Source organism: Culex pipiens, chromosome 2, assembly GCF_016801865.2.
Source record: "Culex pipiens pallens isolate TS chromosome 2, TS_CPP_V2, whole genome shotgun sequence".
Taxonomy (NCBI): Eukaryota; Metazoa; Arthropoda; class Insecta; order Diptera; family Culicidae; genus Culex; species Culex pipiens.
Window position 1 is genome coordinate 194648603 of NC_068938.1, and position 20723 is coordinate 194669325.

Sequence of the window (20723 nt, forward strand, 5' to 3'; positions counted from 1 at the left end):
ATCGATCAGAAAAGCTGGTCTCAAGATATAGATTTTTGAAGATTTTAACAGCCTTTATATCAGGGGTGCTCAAAGTTTTTGGAGGCCGGGCCAAATTTAAAGCTTAATTGAGCTTGCCCAGATTTACTTAATAATTTTAATTTAAAAAACTGGAAAATACATTTATAAGTTGATTTTTTTATTTGTTTTTTTTTTTTAATTTTCGGTAATTACAAATATTAGTTTTGTATTTATATTTCAAAGTGGTGACATGTAAACTGATCAATTTATGTAACGGGGTAATTTTATCTTTAAATCAAGTGTGACTAATGAAAAATCTTTTAAAGCTAGAATTTCAATGATAGAAAATGTTTTAAGCAAGCGTGAAGTTACACTGCAATCATTATTTAAAAAAAAAGATTCAACGAATTTTTTTTTTGCGACACTGATTTAACGAAAATTTGCAAAAATAAAAATTTATTTTTAATAAACTCGAACATGCTCAAATGATTCTGAACGAAGCAATTCATTTTTAATTGATTTCAGCTGATCGTACCTAAGTTTGTTTATAAATATTGTTGCTCCTTGTTTTTTGAGCCAATTTTAAATAATTGGGGAGGGGAGGGTCGGTCGACAAAAGCTTTGTAAAATATTTGCAATAGCCTCGATCCTCCGATTTCAACATTGTGTCTACCTGAATCAGATGGTAGTCAATCAGATTCGTTATCTAACTGTCATGAGTTCGAATCCCGGTTTCTAAGTGTAAAGTTAGTTTGAGGGTCAGTTCATAAAAGGGTCATTATGACTTTCAAATTCATCTAGAATACTTATATTTTTAGAACAATTACAGATTTCTACCTAAGTCAGATTTGAACGTTTTATAAATATTTTCAGAAATGTTTGATGAAAGTTTTCACGATATTTATTAGTTTCACTTACATTGAACCGTGTGAAATTGTTTTAATTAAAAGGGTTTTTTGACAAAATATGTCTGGAGTTTTTTTTTTTTTTTTGAAAAGGACCATATATATTTTTTTGTTAATTAAAAGCTAATGATACTGATAAGTTATCAGTATTTTGATCCCATTTTAGGACACACATCTGGAGTTTTTTTTTGAAATGGTCCAATAAACCAAATTTTTAGTTTTTGCTTTTTGGGTGTTTAATTTCCCTGACTCAAGGCGGTTTCAAAAAGACCCAAAAAGCAAAAACTGAAAATTTGGTTTATTGGATCATTCAAAAAAAAAAAACTCCAGATTTTTCTATTTTCAAAATAGTACTCCATTAGAATTTTTCGATCGTTTGCGATTCTCCAATCGATTTCGCTGCACTTTCAACCCAAACCAACCCAAAGCAAAGTAGTAATAACGAATCCAAGTTCCATCCATTTTGCAAGTAACAATCCTTTGCGAGAACCAAATGGTGAAAAAAGTCAATCCATTAGCCTGGCACCGAAGAAAGTTCCATGTCTTCCTTTTTGTTCATTCATCACTCGCGTCTTATCCCAAATTCTGGTAGTGGGTACTCGTACTATCGAGTTGGTTCAACAGAACGCATAACTTTTCTTCACCAAAAACTTTACCTTTTTCCCCCCCTTGGCGAAAAATTCCATATCTAGGAGTGAAAAGAAAGTAAAAAAAAAATGAGAAAAGATATCTTCCAGAGCAGAGCACAGAGTACCTTTCAAAAAAGTTAGTTCAGAGTTGCCATTTAAAGCATAGTTCAAACTCAAATGCAATGCAAAAGAAAATAGAAGAAATTAAGACGGGCAGATTCGAAGCAAAAGAAGACGACGAAGCAGGGATGCTGTCTGTGTATAACGGTGGAGGCTCTATGAGAGGGAGAGAAAAAAAGGGATTGGAGTTTGACCCCAAACCAGCTGTGACTGCCCGGAGCAAGAGACCACCCAGTTTTGGGAATTGATTTTTTTAGCAAAAAAAAAACTATAAACTTACTCGCATTTTCCCATTTCTTCGCGGAAATTTTCATCCTTTAGATCTTTTATTGAATTTTGAATCCGGACCAAACTCGTCGTCTGACTTCCATTTTGGGTCCTATTCCGGTCATATTTTTTTCCTGAATTCTCCGAACCCCAGCCGAATCTGTCCTAATTTCGGTCGTGCTGCAACTCCTTCAAGCACTTGCACACTCCCTTCCGCAATTCACATCACCACCCTTGTTCTTTAAAACACGGACTTTAAATTCTACGAGCTCAACCCCTCAAAGTATGCAACCGCATTCAAATCTTCCAAAAACACCTCAAATTGCACGCTTTTCAATCACTCAAACCCGTCCCGGAACCAACCCGCGGAGGAACCTGCTACGGATCCGGGAGAAAGAACAAAAAAAAACGCCAGAGACACCGACGAAAAACTGGCCACATCCAGCAGCCCAGCAGCAGTGTTGAAGAATTCACCACAACACAGCGCACCAGTCACCAAGACAAGTGCGGCGAACCACCACAAGCATCCAAGCAGGCTGACAGTATTGGTGTGTTTGTGGGTGGTGGTGGTGGTGGTGAAGCAGGGGTGTATAAATTTTGCACAAACGTTGCGACCCCACCACCACAGACGTCGGAAGTTTTGTGATGGTAAAGTCCGATTTGACAAGACTGCCGCGCGAAGGGGATTGTCGTCTTTGGGTCGAGGGGTCGTCAAGAGTCGCGGATGTGAAGGAGTTGCATTTGGATTCCTTGCTTAAAATGGTGAATCACTGCTATCAGAATATATTTTAAACCTACTAATCAAATCTCGTTTTCAAAAGCATTGCAATTATTTTTAAAAGTTATAAATTATTCTGTGATGCTTCCCGTTGTTAAGAGGATAAGGGAAATTCTCCACGGTACCCTCAAGTGAGTTCTGTTGGCGCTCTTAAAGAAGAACTGCTCAAAACTCACGTTTCTTACTTACATCTAGAATCTCTTCGTGGTAAACTTAGTGCAGTATGCATGGCCTGATGCCAGGTAATGCAAAAAGGCGTTTAGGCCCAGTAAAAAAAAAATCTAATTTTGCTAAAAAATGACGAACTCCTCGTCCTGATGCAGACCAAGCTCGTGCTGTCACTGTCCCTGCGATATATGATAACTTTTGTTAGAAAGAGAAAGCAGATCTGATGCAAACAAAACAACTTCTGTGGCACTCAGAGGTGTGTGTTTGTGACTAGAAAGCCTTATGGTGCACTTTAAGGCCATGGCAAATTTAATTTCAAGCTTTTGTTCCTCTCTAATTCAAATTTTCTCTGAAAGTCAGGGGGCAAAACAAATACATAAGTTTATATTTTCATTTAATGAACTTGAAAATCGATTGTACAAACCAAAAATTAACATCAAATTTGTGAAAAAAGACACTTATATTACACACTGCATGTACTATTCTTGTAATAAACACAAATATAAAGTCGCAACCGTGGAGCACGCTCGTCTATCAGACCGGTGAAGAATGTAAAGGGTAAAGGCTAGGGTGACAATAAAAAAATCGACATTAGGGATACCCTCCTATTAGATTGCTCAAAAATAAGTATCTGTGCCAATTTTTAGCCAAATCGGTTCAGGTTAAGAGGTCGCTTTTTATCGTTGAAGTTTATATGGGGAAAATCCCAAAAATGTATGCAGAAAAACATCGTTTCAGTATTTTTCTGGTGGGTGGCGCGGGTCTCGCCCAAAATTATTCAAGTGCAAAATTCTTGTAGGAAATTGAATTTCCTACCACTTTGTCGAAGGGTGCAAAACAATCCGAGTTGATCCTGATTTTTGGTGATTTTTTTTAGTAAAACAGTATTTTCTTATTTACTTCCTATCCTTCCTAGGGTATCCCTATATACTTTCAAGAACATAAGACGATTTCTTTGCATCGCATTCACAGTAAAAAATAATTTAAATTTGGAAAATGTAATTTTGGAAGGTTTGATATTACCTCTTTAATGATGTAATTTTACCTCAATTTAGACTGAAAAAGTGACATTACACCAGAAAAGTGGTAAAATTACACATTTCCAGAGGTAAAATTACACCTTTTTTCTAACATAAAAGATGTACCCCTTCCCAGATATAATATTACCATGATTTTTTTTTCTGTGTTGCTAATAGCTCTTCAGGGTCAACTCGGATCTTCTTGCAAGTTGTTGGAAATTAAATTTCCTAGAAAAATCTCACACATGGGAAATTTTTGGTGAGACCAGCACCACCTGCTGCCAAAATCCTGAAGCGATGTTTTTCGTCATACATTTTCACATTCCGGCCAAGTTGGTTTCCCATATTGATGGGCATCATATTTCAGAGTGTAATATTGCATACACAGTAAAAAATTGTGTAAATTTGGAAGGTGTATTTTAGAAGGCTAAAGGCGTCCTTTATGATGTAATTTTACCTCAATATAGACTGAAAATGTGACATTACACCAGAAAAGTGTTAAAATTACACATTTACACATTAAAATTAGCACATTTTTAATACCAGCATAACTGTTATCAACAAAATTAGGGGAACAGCATCTAATTCCAGCGTGCCTCTAATGTTGCCATATCAGCACTTTGACATTCAATTTAAGCTCATTAAAAGCGTTTTCAACTGAAATATATTGCTATGATGCAGTGATGCTTAAGTAATTTTGTGAAAATCATCGAAACTTCAAATAAGTTTTTGGCTCTAGTATCGCGTGAAACTTTCCGGAAGGCCGGAGGACTGGATTGAACCTGCTTGTTGGCCGTTGCCGACGAAGAGGCCAGCATCTCACCGGCATCAACCGAAGCTGAATTTGGTGAGATCGTTTCATTTTGTTTGTGTAGCAAGTGTGTGACTGTGTGAGTGAGATTGGGATGAACGGGAGAAGTTTCGGCAGTGTTTGAAATTTGTGGATCATGTGGATTGTAAACGTTCCACAGAAGTGTTGCCATATGGCGCAGATGCAACTCTGCTGCAGACTTTGTAGAATTGAATAGAAATATGTGTTTTGAAGAATGCATAAGGTTGTAGTTATTTAAATTTGAACGCGCGCGGTTCTTTTTTTGTGATCGATCGTTTTTAATTAGTCGTATTGCGTATCATGACTCTCGATTTTTTTCCTCCGAAATCAAAAATATATAAAAAATATGTGGAAGAACGGGAAAAAATAAAACAACACTCAAATAAATTAAATGTTGAGCCCATCTTTCCGCAGCCGACTGCCTAAGATTAACCATTTCAAATAAATTAAAACTTATAAAATTAATAAACGAAAGTGGTCTTAACAGCAGTATGTACATGTTCGTGAAATCTACGTCGGTCGTTTGTTCGATATAACCATTCGTTTCTCGCGAAAATACCTTTTAGCATTATAGCTCGTAAATCACGGTGACAAATATTGTATCAACGCGATTGTTCAAGTCCTTCAGATAACTCATAACTCATCAGTAATTAATTGGTCGCTCATCTTATAATAATTTAAAAGTATAAATAGTCTCAGGTCAACTCTACGTAAATATGTTACGCTGAGTATAATATTTCACCTTTTAATTACACATAATTTTGATTCTATCTTTCCACAGCCGGCTGTCTAAGATTGAATCATTTATTCTAAACTCAACAGCAAATAAACGGGAATAGTCTCATCCGCAGCATCCGATTGTTTGCCTTGAGAATAATACACCACCCTATTAAACGAAATTTATTGATTATTGGGTCACATCATCATCTTCTATGATGAATCCTGGCCATTACCCTTTCCCACTAACAAAATCCCAAGTAGAAGTAGTTTTCCGGCACACGCGGGGGTGTGGATATCGTATAGAACCCACCCTTGGTAGCAGCCTGTGCTAACTAACATTCCCGTCCCAATCCCCCCGAGATCTACAAACTGACATGGCGGGCGCCGTTGGTGGCCAATGACTGTTACCTATTTGTTCCAGATCTAGTTTTGATGATCTTGATGTTTTATCTTTTCAGCGCATTCATACATGCTGTTGATAAGGGAAACACCATTAGATCGTTGAAGCGTATGATCGTTGAATTGATAGGATATTACGGTCCTGTTCAGCAACGGAGAAGGACAACCATGGGTGGTCTCTCATGCTCATGCTCATGCTCATTAAAAGCGTTTTCAACTGAAATCGAATTATAAACAGCCCAATAAGAAGTGAGCAAGCAAGTTTCTATTAAAAGTAAAATAAGTTATTTAAATAGTGAAAATCAGCTAATTGGACGGAGTAAGGAGCGAGTGCTTAACCTGCCAAGCATACGAAAATTTCCCCTAACACATTTTTTTACTGTGGGTATAAAACATTTTTGATATTTTTACTTCTTTTTGTCTTTTTTTTTTGAAAATTAGGCTTAGCATTTGAAATTGTGTTTTTTATTTTATTTTTGTCAACCTCGACCGCTCTGAAGGGACAAACAATTTGAATAAAATTAGTACCAGCTTAAATGTTAATAAATGACAAGTATACTGTTTAAGTAGTAGTACAAGTATAAGTGTTTACAAGGTAAACAATCATGGAAATATTACATCTGGGATAGAGTACATGTTTAATACAGAAAAAAAGGAAATAACACATTACATGCGGTAAAAATAGGCAAAAAATACATCTGGGAATTTGGAACATCTTTTCTGAACTATTGTAGATAAAAGATGTGTCCATTCCCAAAATATTACACATTTTTGTTTATTTTTAATTGTAATTTCGACTACTGTAATATTACATCATAAAAGAGATAATATTAAACCTTCCAATTTTACACCTTCCAAGTTAACAATTTTTTTTACTGAGTAGAAATAAACCTACACAGTAAAAAATAATGTAAATTTGGAAGGTTTATTATTACCTCTTTTATGATGTTATTTTACCTCAATTTAGACTGAAAAAGTGACATTACACCAGAAAAGTGTACACCTTTTTTCTGACATAAAAGATGTACCCCTTCCCAGATGTAATATTACCATGGTTTTTCTAACTGTGTAGAGACAGAGATTTTAGCGGATTGCAGACTGGATTACGCCATGTAATGTAATGATTTTCAAGAAAGCTAAGGCTCTAAAAAATGCAGGTCTCCTAAATAAATTCTTGAGTTTTATTTGAAATGGTCCTATAAACAAAATTTAAAAATTTGCTTTTTGGGTGTTTTTGAAACCGTCTTGAGTCAGGGGGTATTCAAAAACACCCAAAAAGAATAAATTTAAATATTTGTTTATAGGACTTAAAAAAAAAGTCTAGAAATTTTCACCTTGCTAGAACATGCTAAATGTTATTGGTCTTTTTTTATATTGATTTTAACTGGGGTCTGAAACTAAGAAGGCTAATTTAAAAAAATACGATTATTTGCCTTTAAAACGTTAACAAAGACACGAAATGGATGGCACTGAAGTACAATTCTTGTTGGCTAACTGGGCTGATCGAAAAATGACGAGGAGTATTATATTTTCTAAACAAAAATATGAAAATGAAAGTAACTAAAAAATATTTCCAGAGCATACGTTTAAGATATTTATTTGTGCATCCACTGACCCCTCTCTAAGATAACCGGCTCCGTGGCTTAATGGTTACGGCTTCTGTCTCACAAGCAGAAGGTTCTGGGATCAAATCCCGGTCGGTACCTTTGAAATTTGGAATCATGAATTTGAACTTTGAATATGAACAAAAACGAAAATGAATCAGGTGGGATTCGAACTCACACCTCTGGATTGGTGGTCTGGGACGCTAAGCAGTCGGCCATCAGAAGGTTTACACTCTAGTTGTGAATTGATCCGTAGTGTTGAAACATGTTATCTTCTCATATTAAATACGCGCTGATCCCTGATTTGCCTGACGGGATCTGAAGTCTAAACATAGATCGAGTTTCCTTCAGATGCTTGCTTCTATGTTTAGGCGGGGCCAAACAATGCCCAGCGACCTCGGAGTTGGACCGCAAGGAGCTCTGTCATTCTGAAACGGGTCGTTGGAAACAGCGCAAGGGCTATCACCACCTAATACCCGGGATTGAGATAAGCTGTATCAGCATTCGGCATATACAAAGTCTGATACAAACTTTACTTTCCCATAATTTCGATACCGGTTTGCGGGTATTGGATTGGACCACACACACACACACATACATCCACTGACCCCTCTCTAAGATAATTTTTGATAATTTTGCTTTGTTTTTACTGTTGCAAATATTTTTCGGAGTTATTTTCTCACCTTATTCAAAATTTTATTTATTTGATTTTGTTTTTTTTATATATCAATTTCAATTTTCATTTTTTCATTCATGGGAGATGTGCTCTGGTAATAAAATGAGGCGGTTTTAGCCTTTCCCAGTTTTTAGGCGGCAAAACCAAAAAAGTATTGGTGAGGACTACAGATCGCTGTCAAATTTACTCGCTGGATTGATGAGAAATTGTTTCATATTCTGACAGAAAAGCAATTTTTCAATGTAGCAATACCAGGATGACAATTTATGCAACGTTTTTTTTTCCTGTGAGTAGGCGTTTTGAACAAATTTACAAAAGTGATCAAACGATTTCACATATTTGGTCGTTTGGGTTGGAATTTTTACTTGTTTAATGTGACTTTGCCAATGTTTTAAAAAATGTCATTTTTTAATGGTTAATTTTGGCTGCGTTTTTTTTTCACTAATATTTCCTGTATTTTAAGTAAAAAGAAGTATGGAGTATTTTTTGTTGTGTCCCAGACTATGCCTTTACCCATTTTTTTTAACAATTTAAATGATAATGGTGTTTTTCTATAGCAGAAAAGATTAAAAACAAGCTAAAAATTGTAAGATGACTGTAAAAACATGTAAAAATTAGATAGGCAAAATGTAATGATAGGAGGTGGTAGAATAGGCCAATTAGTACCAAAAATAAACATAAACTGATAAATGCAAATTAAAATACTAAAAATGAAACAAAAAAAACATAAAACAAGAGAACTAAACTTTTTCGTAGAACAAAGGTTGCTCAAAATGACTGACACGGGGAAAATACAAATTTTCGAAAAATAAAATAATAAAAAATTATGTTTTTTTAATTTTTAACAGGCTTGAAAAAACAAGAAAGATGAAATTTTCGTAAAAAGAATGGCAAGTAAATTTTTTTAACAGGGAAATACAAAAAAAAACCTAACTTAATAAGTTAGAAAATTACAAAATCAATCCCAACATTTGAAAAGGGACAAAACCCCAACTTTTTTTTTCATCAAGTTTCAGACATCAATCCAGTCACCCCTCGACGACCCAGGTCCGGTCCCGGGGTGGATGAGGAGGGGCGGGAGGACACACCACCGTGTCTCACGCACACACCAAAGTAGAGGGCCAGGTCAGAACAAGAACGCAATCGCGTATTACGAATCGAAAACGCAATGAATGGAACAGCCGCGACTGACGAGACAGAATATATCAGTGTGTTTGTGAATCAAACATTACGTTTTTTTTATCTCAGTGTGTGTGTGCGTGTGCACATTTCGATACAAACAACACAAATTTCTCTCCGTGCCCCTTTCAGTGTTTGCGTGTGTCGTCGTTCAGTTTCATATCGTGTCAATAATGATGGAGTTGCTTTTGTTGTGTTTTTCTTCTCTCTTTGGTCCTTCCTCCTTTTCCTGTTTTTCTTGTGTGTCATCTTTTTCTGGCCCCAGGTTCTTTGCTCGCGCTCTCTCTCTCTCCGCGGACGACATCTTAAAAAAGGTTATTAATTTTTCCCCCCAGATTCCACGGAGGAGCGCTCCACCGGAAGGGTGTTATGGCCAATTTAGTTTGTGAATGTTTCGCCTAAAGGTGAATGGAATTTTTCAGAGTGGATTTTGACAGATCTTAGGCCAATGTTTACAATTTTATAACATTTTCAAAACACTTCTTTTGCTAATGATTTTTGTTTTTAAATTTAGAACTAACATTTTCTGGCAAATCATGGTTCTCCAAAAGTTCAGACAGTAGTTTTTCTTCAATAATTATCGCAGGAAAAAAAGGGTAGTAAAAAAGTGGGACGCCTCTTACCAACACTGTCGTAATTTTCCACGGTGCATTGCTCGCAGGTCACAATGAAAGGCTGGACGTTCTGCTGCTCTGTCTAGCTGTTCTCCACCCACACTGCAAACAATAGCAACACTGACGATGTTGTTCTGAACGATTCTTCAATTAGATCCTGAGATACACTTTTCCCCACACCAAAAAAAAAACTAAATAACTTCACTCCTTCTTTTTGGGGTTCCAGCGCACGCACACACACTCCTTAATTTCTGCTGACTTTCAGAGCAAAAACAAAAACACCGTCACACAGAAATTATTTATGCTGGCCGTCTCGACGCGAACTCAGCTCAGCTCAGCTCTTCTCTTCTCAGACTGCTGCGCTGACTTTTGGCTCCTCTTTTTTATTCCTGTGCTGTTGCGCAAAAGAGAGACAACGAGTTTGTTAGAAAAGGGTGGTCGATTGCGCGATGACACACGGGGAGTAACATTGGACGAGGGCGTAGAAAAGTTAGATTTAAATTTTTGAACATGTTTTTGAATAAATTTTCAAGCGATTGAAAAAAATTGTTTTAACTTTAAAAGCTATCTTGAAATATCTTTAAAACATAATAATAATTTATTTCTGGGTCGCATCATCATCTTCGATGATAATTCCTGACCATATACCCCATTCTCCAAAAAATCTTTTAGGTTCACAACGTAAAAAAAGCTGCCCTAACCTAACCTAACCTGTTCGCATCTAATCAAGTTTGACAATCTGTTTTTTTTTCTTTTCAGCGCATTATAATAATAATATTCATTTTTTGGTATTGCAAATCGCGTCAGTAGTTGCCAAGATATCGTATATTGAAAAAATGAAGGCCAATAGGGTAGTACGCAGAAAGTTTTTTTTCCTAGTTTTCATTCTTTGAAAAGCCATATCTCAGCAACTAAATGTCTGCTGAAGTAACAAAAAAATATATAGAACTTTTCAAGCTACTTGAGTTTATTTATTTCTGAGACAGACGACGATTACCATTTTTTTTTAAATATGAAATAAGAGAGAAAATCTGGAGTTTTTTGATTTTTTTTTTTTTTTTTGAAAAGGTCCAATAAACCAAATTTTCAGTTTTTGCTTTTTGGGTGTTTTTTAATACCCCTGACTCAAGGTGGTCACCCAAAAAGAAAAAAAAGGGAAATTTGGTTTATTGGACCTTTTCAAAAATAAAAATTCCAGAAATATTCTGTAATTCTATAATTTGGGAAAAAATATGAACAAGGAGAAACAATAATAACTTAACCCTCAACTGCTCAATTTTTTTTCGAAAATTTTTATTTTTCCCGTTTTCAGGATGTCATTTTGAGCAACTTTTGGTCTACGAAAAACTTTACTTCTCTTGTTTTTCTTGTTTCATTTTTTGTATTTTAATGTGCATTTATCTTGTTTAGTTTATGTTTGTTTTTGGTAGTTTTTGGCCTATTATACCACCTCCTATCGTTATATTTTGCCTATCTATTTTTTTTCTTCTTTTTACAGTCACTTTTTTAATTTTTTGCTTGTTTTCACATTTTCTGCTATAAAATGGCACCATTATAATTTAAATTCGCAATTCGCAATTCGCAATTTTCAGTGTAAGAACGGGCCTTGACCGATCTTATGCACCAGGTTCCCGACGAACACGCACTGCCCTTACACCTACATCTCACCCTTGCTCTGAGTCAGTACGAGCAACACGCTAGAACACGCTTTGAGTGTTCGTGCCAGGCATGCACACCTTCTTTTCCGGTTACGCATTTTAACTCGGCCGGGGGTGGTACATTACGTAGGGTTTGATGTAAGTATAAGCGCCTAACCATTTATAGTGTGCCTATCAACTTTCATAAAGCAAAAACTGTTATATTTTTAGTTTGAATTCAAAAACTAATTGTTAGTTACTGTGTATTGTTTTCTCCTGAAATCTTCCCTATTGTTGAGTCGTGTTTATCTGTTGCTATTTCTTTTGTCGCGGTGTTTTGTTACAATATTTTGGTCCTAAGCATTTTATAAAAGTTTTTCAAAAGTACAATAGTAATATTTGCGTTAATCCTTTAATCATTTCATAAATTGAGTCAGGGCTCGAACCTCACTTGCTTAAGAAAAAGGTGAAGTTTCAAAACAATGGACAGTGAAAGAAATATACTATGTAAAGAATCAATAGTAAAAGAAAGATAGTAATTTATGAAGAAGATAAAGAAATTAACAATAGTTAATAAATAGAGGTAACAAACATGCTTAGATTGTATTGAGGGCAATTTACAGGGAAGATGAAAAATAATTGAAATAGATAAATAAAAAAAAGGCACATGATAAACAAAATTGACATCGCTGCCAAATTAAGGGAAAGCAGACAGTTTGTTGCAGCAGCATCAACTAGTAAAATAGAGTGAAAAAGCGTTGAGAAATAAGAGAATCAAATAAGTAAAATCGAAATCAAATGAAGGATAGTAAACAAAAGCCGTTTAAGAAAATTAGTGAAACAAAATAAACAGATGATAGATGGTAGCTGGAAATGGAAAGGAGGGAGGAAACCCCGTTCTGCAACGTTCAGGTACATCCACAGCAGTTGACTCAACATACTGCGAATCAAAACAATACCGTCTACAATCACAAATTACTTCCCTTTCCCACATTGTCGCGCCCCTTTCTTTTAGCCGTCTCGACTCTGACCCTCGCTGGTCAAAGGTTTACGATCCGTTTCCACAGGCCACCAGCTAGGTCATCATGAAAACCAAGCCAACGTGGAGGTAAGAAAATAGGACACTTGCAAGGAACCAGAGCTATACTGTCCTGATCAAGAAAGATCTAACAGGACTACGGACGTAGTCAGTGACGCTCCTTCCAGGATGTTCCTCGCCTGAGCGTCAACTGAAGAGATATCATCAGAATCATTCGCACTTGGCCTGCCATTATAATTTAAATTGTTCAAAAATTCGTAGAGGCATAGTCTGGGACATTATGAAAAATAATGCAAACTTCTGTTTAATAAAAATGTACGGTTTTTAAAATAAAACACAGCCAAAGTTTGCATCATTAGTTTGTCCATATAATATTCCATACAAATTTGGCAGCTGTCCATACAAAAATGATGCATGAAAATTCAAAAATCTGTATCTTTTGATGGTATTTTTCGATCGATTTGGTGTTTTCGGCAAAATTTAAGATATCAGTAAGGACTACCCTAAAAAAAATATACGCGGTAAAAAAATTGTGATTTTTTATTTAACTTTTTGTCACTAAAACTTGATTTGCAAAAAAACACTAGTTTTAATTATTTATTGATATGTTTTAGGGCACATTAAAAAATCAACTTTTCTGAAATTTCCAGGTTGTGCAAAAAATCGTTGCCCAAGTTATGATTTTTTTAATCGATACTGACTTAAAAAAATCGAATTATTGGTCGCAAAAAATTTCAACTCCATTTTGTGATGTAAAATCAAATTTGCAATTGAGCAATTCCAGACCAAAACATGAATTTTTTAGGTACTTTTTTCTTGACCCTCTCCGATTTCAATGAAACTTTGTAGATATGTTATCCTAGGCATATATAAGCCATTTTTGTTTATATGGAGCCAGTTACACTCGATAATGACATTTGAGAAGGGCGTAAGTGTTTTAAATATTTTTGTATTTCGTAATTTAAATATTTCTGTATCTCGAAGCCGTTGCATCGTATCAAAATTTGGTCAAAGACAAACTTGTAGGAAATTTGACGGGCTTTCCGAAAAAAATACACTGAAAGAAAAATACACGCCACTTTTATGAGATTTTTAGATTTTTAAGTTTAAAAGTCAAATTTGAAGGTGAGCCCACGATTTTTTTTCGTTCAAAATTTTTGTGAAAATAGCCTAAGATGTTACAAAAAGACTCACAAAAAATGCAGGATGGAGCAACTCACCTAAAAAATTACAAAAATCATTTACTGAAACTGTTTTTTTGAAAAGTGCTCTAAACGTCAAAATTTTCATAAACCGAACTCGAGAGTCGATTCTCCAGACAATTTTACATAAAAGTCTCCATATTGACCATGTTCCTAAGTCCAATCCTTGTGAAGTTACAGCGGTTTTAAAAATAAAAATGTTGAAAAAATAGGTTTTTTGATGTTTTTTGGCAATTTCTATATGACAGACTTGATTTTTCAGTCTCGAAAATATTTTTACCGGAAAGCTCGTCCAATTTCCCATAAGTTTGTCTTCGACCACATTTCAATTGGATGTATAAGCTTACAGATATAAGCTAATTAACTATCCAGGTTACTATACTACGCTGAAAAAATATTATGTTTTCAGTTATGAGCAATGTGATTAGCTTATACCTGTAAGCTCATACGTCCATTTGAAATGACAAACTTATGGGAAATTGGACGAGCTTTCCGGTAAAAATACTTTCGAGACTGAAAAATCAAGTCTGTCATATAGAAATTGCCAAAAACCATCAAAAAACCTATTTTTTCAACATTTTTATTTTTAAAACCGCTGTAACTTTACAAGGATTGGACTTAGGATCATGGTCAATATGGAGACTTTTATGTAAAATTGTCTGGAAAATCGACTCTCGAGTTCGGTTTTTGAAAATTTTGAGGTTTAGAGCACTTTAAAAAAAAACAGTTTCAGTAAATGATTTTTGTATTTTTTTAGGTGAGTTGCTCCATCCTGCATTTTTCGTGAGTCTTTTTGTAACATCTTAGGCTATTTTCACAAAAATTTTGAACGAAGAAAAAATCGTGGGCTCACCTCCAAATTTGATATTTTTTTCGGAAAGCCCGTCAAATTTCCTACAAGTTTGTCTTTGACCAAATTTTGATACGATGCAACGGCTTCGAGATACAGAAATATTTAAATTACGAAATACAACAATATTTAAAACACTTACGCCCTTCTCAAATGTCATTATCGAGTGTAACTGGCTCCATATACACAAAAATGGCTTATATATGCCTAGGATAACATGTCTACAAAGTTTCATTGAAATCGGAGATGGTCGGGTACAATCGATTCCCTATTTGACATGGAATTGCTCAATTAACAAGTACTTTAGTGAAATTTTGATAAAGTGCACCGTTTTCAAGTTAAAGCCATTTATAGGTAACTTTTTTGAAAATAGTCGAAGTTTTTAATTTTTCAAATTCTCTATATTTTGCTTTTTTGAACTTTGTTGATACGACCCTTAGTTGCTGAGATATTGCCATGCAAGTGATCAAAAACAGGAAAATTGATGTTTTCTAAGTCTCACCCAAACAACCCACAATTTTCTAATGTCGATATCTCAGCATCTTATGGTCCGATTTACAATGTTAAAATATGAAACATTCGTGAAATTTTCCGATCTTTTAGAACACAAATTTTTTTTTTATTTAAGAAAATTAAATCATTAAATGTTTGGCCCTTTTAAAATGTAAGTCTAAATAAAAAAAAATAAAATATTTTTTCGAAATATCTCAGTAACTAAAAGTCGTATCAACAAAGTTCAAAAAAGCAAAATATAGAGAACTTTCTCAACTTTTCAAAAATATTTTTTTCAAAAGTGGGCAAACATGTGCACTAATTAAAGAAAAATAAAAAATTCGACTATTTTCAAAAAAGTCACCTAAAAATGGATTTAACTTGAAAACGGTGCACTTTATCAAAATTTCACTGAAGTACTTTTTAATTGAAAATTTTAATTTACATCGGAAAATGAAGTTGAAATTTTTTTGCCAAATTTGTATGAAAAATTATATGGACAAACTAATGATGCAAAATGCCATCCTTGGGCATACCGAAAGCATCAGCCGGAAAAATAAAATTAAAAAAAAGACCGAGAGAATTGCTCAGTCATTTAAAGAATATTACATTTTCAATTTAGCCCCCGTTACAATGTTACTCCCGCGCCCAAGATTATTATCCAATCTTTAGCTGTTTCACTCACACAATCTCACCTGGCGCGAGAGGGGGAGTGAGAGGGTGGTGCTCTCTCTCACTTCTCACTTACACCTGTACACACACACGCGCGCGCTCCGGTTGCTCTGCGTTTTGTTTGTGTGCTTTCCGTCTCGTTCTTCTTTGTTCTGGCTGTTCTTCGCTGCTCCTTTTTTTCTTCCTTCCACTGAATTTTTAATTCATTCGCGGGGCATCAACCACGTACACACACACACACATACGCACACTAGCACAGTGACGCGACCCTTCACACACAAACACAACTCCAGACTGGGGCCGCAGAGCCTTCTTCGATTTCGGAATCAAAAATCCTGAGATGAAAAAAACGGCAAGGCAAAAATCCTTTTTCCCATCAAACACACTCTGCTTTCACTCGACTTTGGTCGCGAGCCACTTCCGGGCAACTTCCGGCGCACAGATTGTCCACTTTGCGCCCGGCAAAACTTAATTTTTCACGCGAAAAACGACGTCCGACATTTGCACACACCTTTCCGAGTTGGGATCCGAGTCGCGTTTTTTCCTTCCTTCTTTTGTTTCTTCTTTTTCTTGTGACTTTTTTGACGCTCCGTCAGAGTGCACGGAACACGCAGCGAGAGCGAGAGGTGAATACGGAGAAGCGATTGGGGCGAAAGAGACGGAGCGAGCGCGAGTGCGCAATTTTTTGTTGTTGGGGTGCGTTCGCGTGTTATACCAGTTTGGAAAGTGTACACGCACATTCGAAATTACTCAGATGACGTCCAAAACCAACTTTTTTTTATTATGGGTTTGCATACATGTAGAAAATCTCAAAATTTCATGTTTTCAGCACCATTCATTTTGAGAAAAACGCAATTGAATGTTGAGCATTATTTTTCAAATTCCATTTTAATATAAAAGTAAAAGAAGAAATTATAATGATAACAAACGATGAATAACGTTGCTTTTATTGATACTTGATAATCCATATTCAATTTAACATTATTTCCGTAATTATATTTAGGAAAAACAAAAATAACTTCAACTCATCAACGTTTATATCACCCTGATGTCATTTGAGGGGAAGCTTATTAGAGAGGTAACTTATTAGGAGTACTTTCAGAATATGCAATAACCAAGAAAGTGTCCAAATGTACATGATGTTTTTTGAAATGTTGGCTTCGAAATATCAGTAAATCCATTCAAAGATGAATGTACATTTTCTAAATAAAATGCAAATTGAACATTTTTGAGGCCATAAAATCGGTTAAACCATCTGAATTATACAAATTTTTGAATTAAATTATATCCTCCCTTCCTTTCACCACTCAGAATTGATAGATTTTCGTCTGCCAGATTTCCCCAGATTTTTTATTGATACTTTGCCTGATTTTTCAAATTTTGACCTGGTAAACCTGGTTATGGCAGTGTAAACCTAAGTACGGAGATCGGAAGGAACGCAGCCAAGGATTATGCATTTTTTCGTTTTCAAATTTTAAACTAAATTTTTATGTTTAGACTTTTTTGTCCTTTAACTCTCAAATTCATATTCCTACATTCCAACGTTCTTCAACTCCAAAAATGTTAAAATCTTAAATTCGTAACTCAAACTACAGAAAATCAGACATTTTTGGAGTAATATTCTAGGATATAAATCAAAATTTTGAGAAAGCTAACGATTTCGTGATTCTTTGGTCTTACCGGATCTAGAACTACACATTTCTAAATTCTAAAATTTGAAATAAAAAATATAATTTTCAATTTGTTTGTTTAATTCAAACGATACCATTTTGTTTCAGGTTAGGAAGTAAATATTCCTAAATATTCAAAATCCAATATTTCAAAATCCAAATAAAAAAAAACACATTCACACCGCAATCTGCGAACCTCTGAAAACCTCGCTGAAAACCGCAATAAAAGGACATGATAAGAGATTGACCCATCACTAGGTAAATTCCAAATGAGAGCTCATCCTGACCACGGGCAACCATCCCTGTACGGTCTTGATGTTTGTATGGGGAAAATCATCAAAATGTATGGAGAAAAGCAACTGTTCCAGTTTTTTACCTGTGGAGGCCCTTCACTGGAGGCCCAGGGATGCCATGTCTACGGATTTCTCCGTAGATCTACGGATTTCAGCCATTTTTACGGATCTACGGATTGATCTCCAAAATCTACGGATTTTCATACCGGCCGATAATTGTATGAAGGACGTGAAATTATATTTTTGGGTGATAAAAATGTTTTATGAAAACGTGTTGAACAATCTGTTTTAATTTAATTTTTTTTTAATTGAAATTTTGTGGATCGTTAAATTGAAAAGCCGTTTAGGAGAAATGAGGCGATGGCTTAAATCCAGTGCCGCTTATAGATAAGTAATCGATCTATTGGGTTGAAGTCCCCAAGTCGATAATCGAAAAATAATCATGTTGGTGTAAATAAAACATTAATAAATATTTTAAAACAAAATCGTAACATAAGTTAAACTTGAGTTAAAAGGCAAATTTGGATTTAAATTAGAACATGTGGTGTATATTGGGCCCAAGTAACAATAACCCTAAGGGTTAAGCACTTCGAGTATACCACATACCGCGTATGGCGCGCGTACCATACGCGCATAATACTGGCCTGATACTGGCATATTATGCGCAACTTTTGGACACGATTTATATCAGTGTAGTTGTCAAAATCGATCAAAATAGTAAACAAGGCTAGACACAAGACCTAACACAAGACAAGTTAATTCGGCAATATGAAAAATTAAAGATTTTGAAAAAGGATTTGTTGCTAATTCTGTTGGCAGTTCATCCGCATTTCGGGACGGAACCGAGCAGTGATTATTTGACTTCCATCGGCCAAATGATTATATTTTTATTAATTCAAACGGATAAATGGAAGGAATCCTAATCCAAGCGCAAAGATCCGGGAAAATTGCCTGCGCATCGTTCACCGTCTCGACCATGATAAAGGAGGATTCTACTTTCGTTTTTCTTTCGTATCAGGGCGTTCAGGATCTTTCTCTATGGTTGCGGAGGTTCTTTTGTTCGGCGATATTTTCATTGAGTTTGTTGTGGCTGGCGGTGAGGACTTACTGGAGTTGGGGGAAGTCGAGTTTGCGCTTTTCCTTAGTTGGCAAGTTGTGAGCGACAAACATTCGACAAACATGAGTGCGGATTAGGAGTTGTCAACGACTTTTTTCAGGTCAAAAAGTTTGGTTTGGAATTGCTCTTTTTGTTCGAGCAAGGGCTGGAGCGCCTCAAACTTTTCATCGTGTTTGGCGAGGATCTCCAAAACCTGATCCCGTTCTTGATTCAGCTCGACGATCTTCTTTTATGTTTAAGCAACTCAGACACCTCTTTAAAGTGGCCTTCCGGTACGACGAATTGCCTCGCGATGCAGTCCGCGCCACGACAACTCCGTCTTGGGAACCAACTCAAATGAACCGTCTTTCAGGTCAAGAATCTGGCTACAGTTCTGCGTATTTGGATGCTTCGACGAACTGTGCAACAGCATTTTGCAACTCGCCGATAGCATTGCCGTTCCCCAGCCAAAATAATATTCAGGAATTTAATCAGTAGGTACTTGACAAAATGTAGACAAAATCCTAAACATCCACTTTTATTACAAAAAAGAAGAAAACAATTTCGAAATCTAACCGAATGGGCAACAAGAAATAACGACTGATGGAGACGGTGTCCTCTGTTTAATGGAATGTAGAGGAATTAACCAGCGGCATCGTGCTCGTCACACAGTACCAGCGGAAACGTTGAAGCCCTTGCCGGTCCAGTTGGTGTGCAAAAACTTGTAGTCCCGCTGGGCCTGCAGCAGATTCGCGGACAGTCGCTCCGAGCGATAGCCATCGAAGAAGACACTGGGACGCCCGGCTAACGACCTCACGCCACGACTGCTGGTTCTCCACGATGTCGTTCTTGAAGAAGTTGTCCAGCAGCAGATGCGACATCGCCGGATTGCGCACGAACGCGTTCCGAATGTTTCCGAGGAAGACACTGCGGATGATGCAACCTTCATGCCACATCAACGCGATTCCATCGAAGTTCAGGTTCCATTTGTACTCGTTGGCGGCCTTGCGCAGCAGCATGAAGCCCTGGGCGTACGAGACGGTGTTGACACAGGTCAGGGCGTTGCGGATGTGCGTGAGGAACGCCTTACGGTCGGCAACGTTAAGCTTGGGGGCGGGCCGGCGAGTTGCTTGCTAGCCTTGGTACGTTCCTCCTTTAGAGGGACAGGCAACGCGAGAATACGGCCTCGCCGATCACTGTGACCGGAACTCCGTGGTGCAGAGCAGCGATCGCCGTCCACTTGCCGGTTCCCTTCTGGCCAGCCGTGTCCCGAATACGCTCCAGCAACCAGCAAAGCAAACTGAACCTAACAATAAAAAACAGCATCAGAGTTTGACGTTGAGAAATGTCAAATCTTTCCACACTGAAATAAATCTTCTTAATAATGATTAATACTGAAGTCCATACCATACGCACGATATCGAGTATGATACTGACTACATACACACTCCATACACACCTCAGTATCAGAAGTGATTTGCCCTTAGCAATAACCCCATCAGTGGGGGTGACTATGGGTCAAAAAACGATACACCTCTCGTAATTTCTTAATAACAAAAACAATTTGAATAACATCGAAAATCTTTTATCGTAGAATTGTTCTTAGATAGTTTACTAACATTTTCCCAAAATATGGTGAAATTTGATGGACTCTACCTTTAATGGCAATCGTTTGAAAATTGACCCAATCTTACCCCTTTGAGAGGGTGACATTGGGTCAAATGAAACTAAAATGATGCTCAAATACAAAGATATAGTAAAAACAAGTCATCCAACAGTGTTTCTTGTTCGAGAAAATCGTATTGACATGCTAAAATATTGGAAGAGAGATTTTCAAATATTTGGGTACTTTTTGATCAATT

The 20723-nt window shown here is 36.3% G+C and overlaps 1 protein-coding gene and 1 pseudogene across 10 annotated transcripts in view; both read right to left on the bottom strand.

Moving 5' to 3' along the window:
- Positions 1-16370, bottom strand: part of LOC120424725 (polycomb protein Asx) — a 41121-nt gene extending 24751 nt beyond the window's left edge. For 2 of the 10 annotated variants that reach the window (XM_039588917.2, XM_039588907.2), the window contains exon 1: positions 1935-2289. In XM_039588917.2, the coding sequence (XP_039444851.1) occupies positions 1935-1948 (14 nt within the window). In that variant the 5' untranslated portion in view covers positions 1949-2289. Of the gene's footprint in view, positions 1-1934; positions 2291-9919; positions 10305-15815 lie in introns of those variants that run through there. The other 8 variants (XM_039588914.2, XM_039588910.2, XM_039588909.2 and 5 more) reach the window with 8 other exon arrangements.
- A 1974-nt stretch (positions 16371-18344) lies between these two features.
- Positions 18345-20353, bottom strand: LOC120424724 (6-phosphogluconate dehydrogenase, decarboxylating-like; annotated as a pseudogene).
- Positions 20354-20723: the final 370 nt, after the last annotated feature.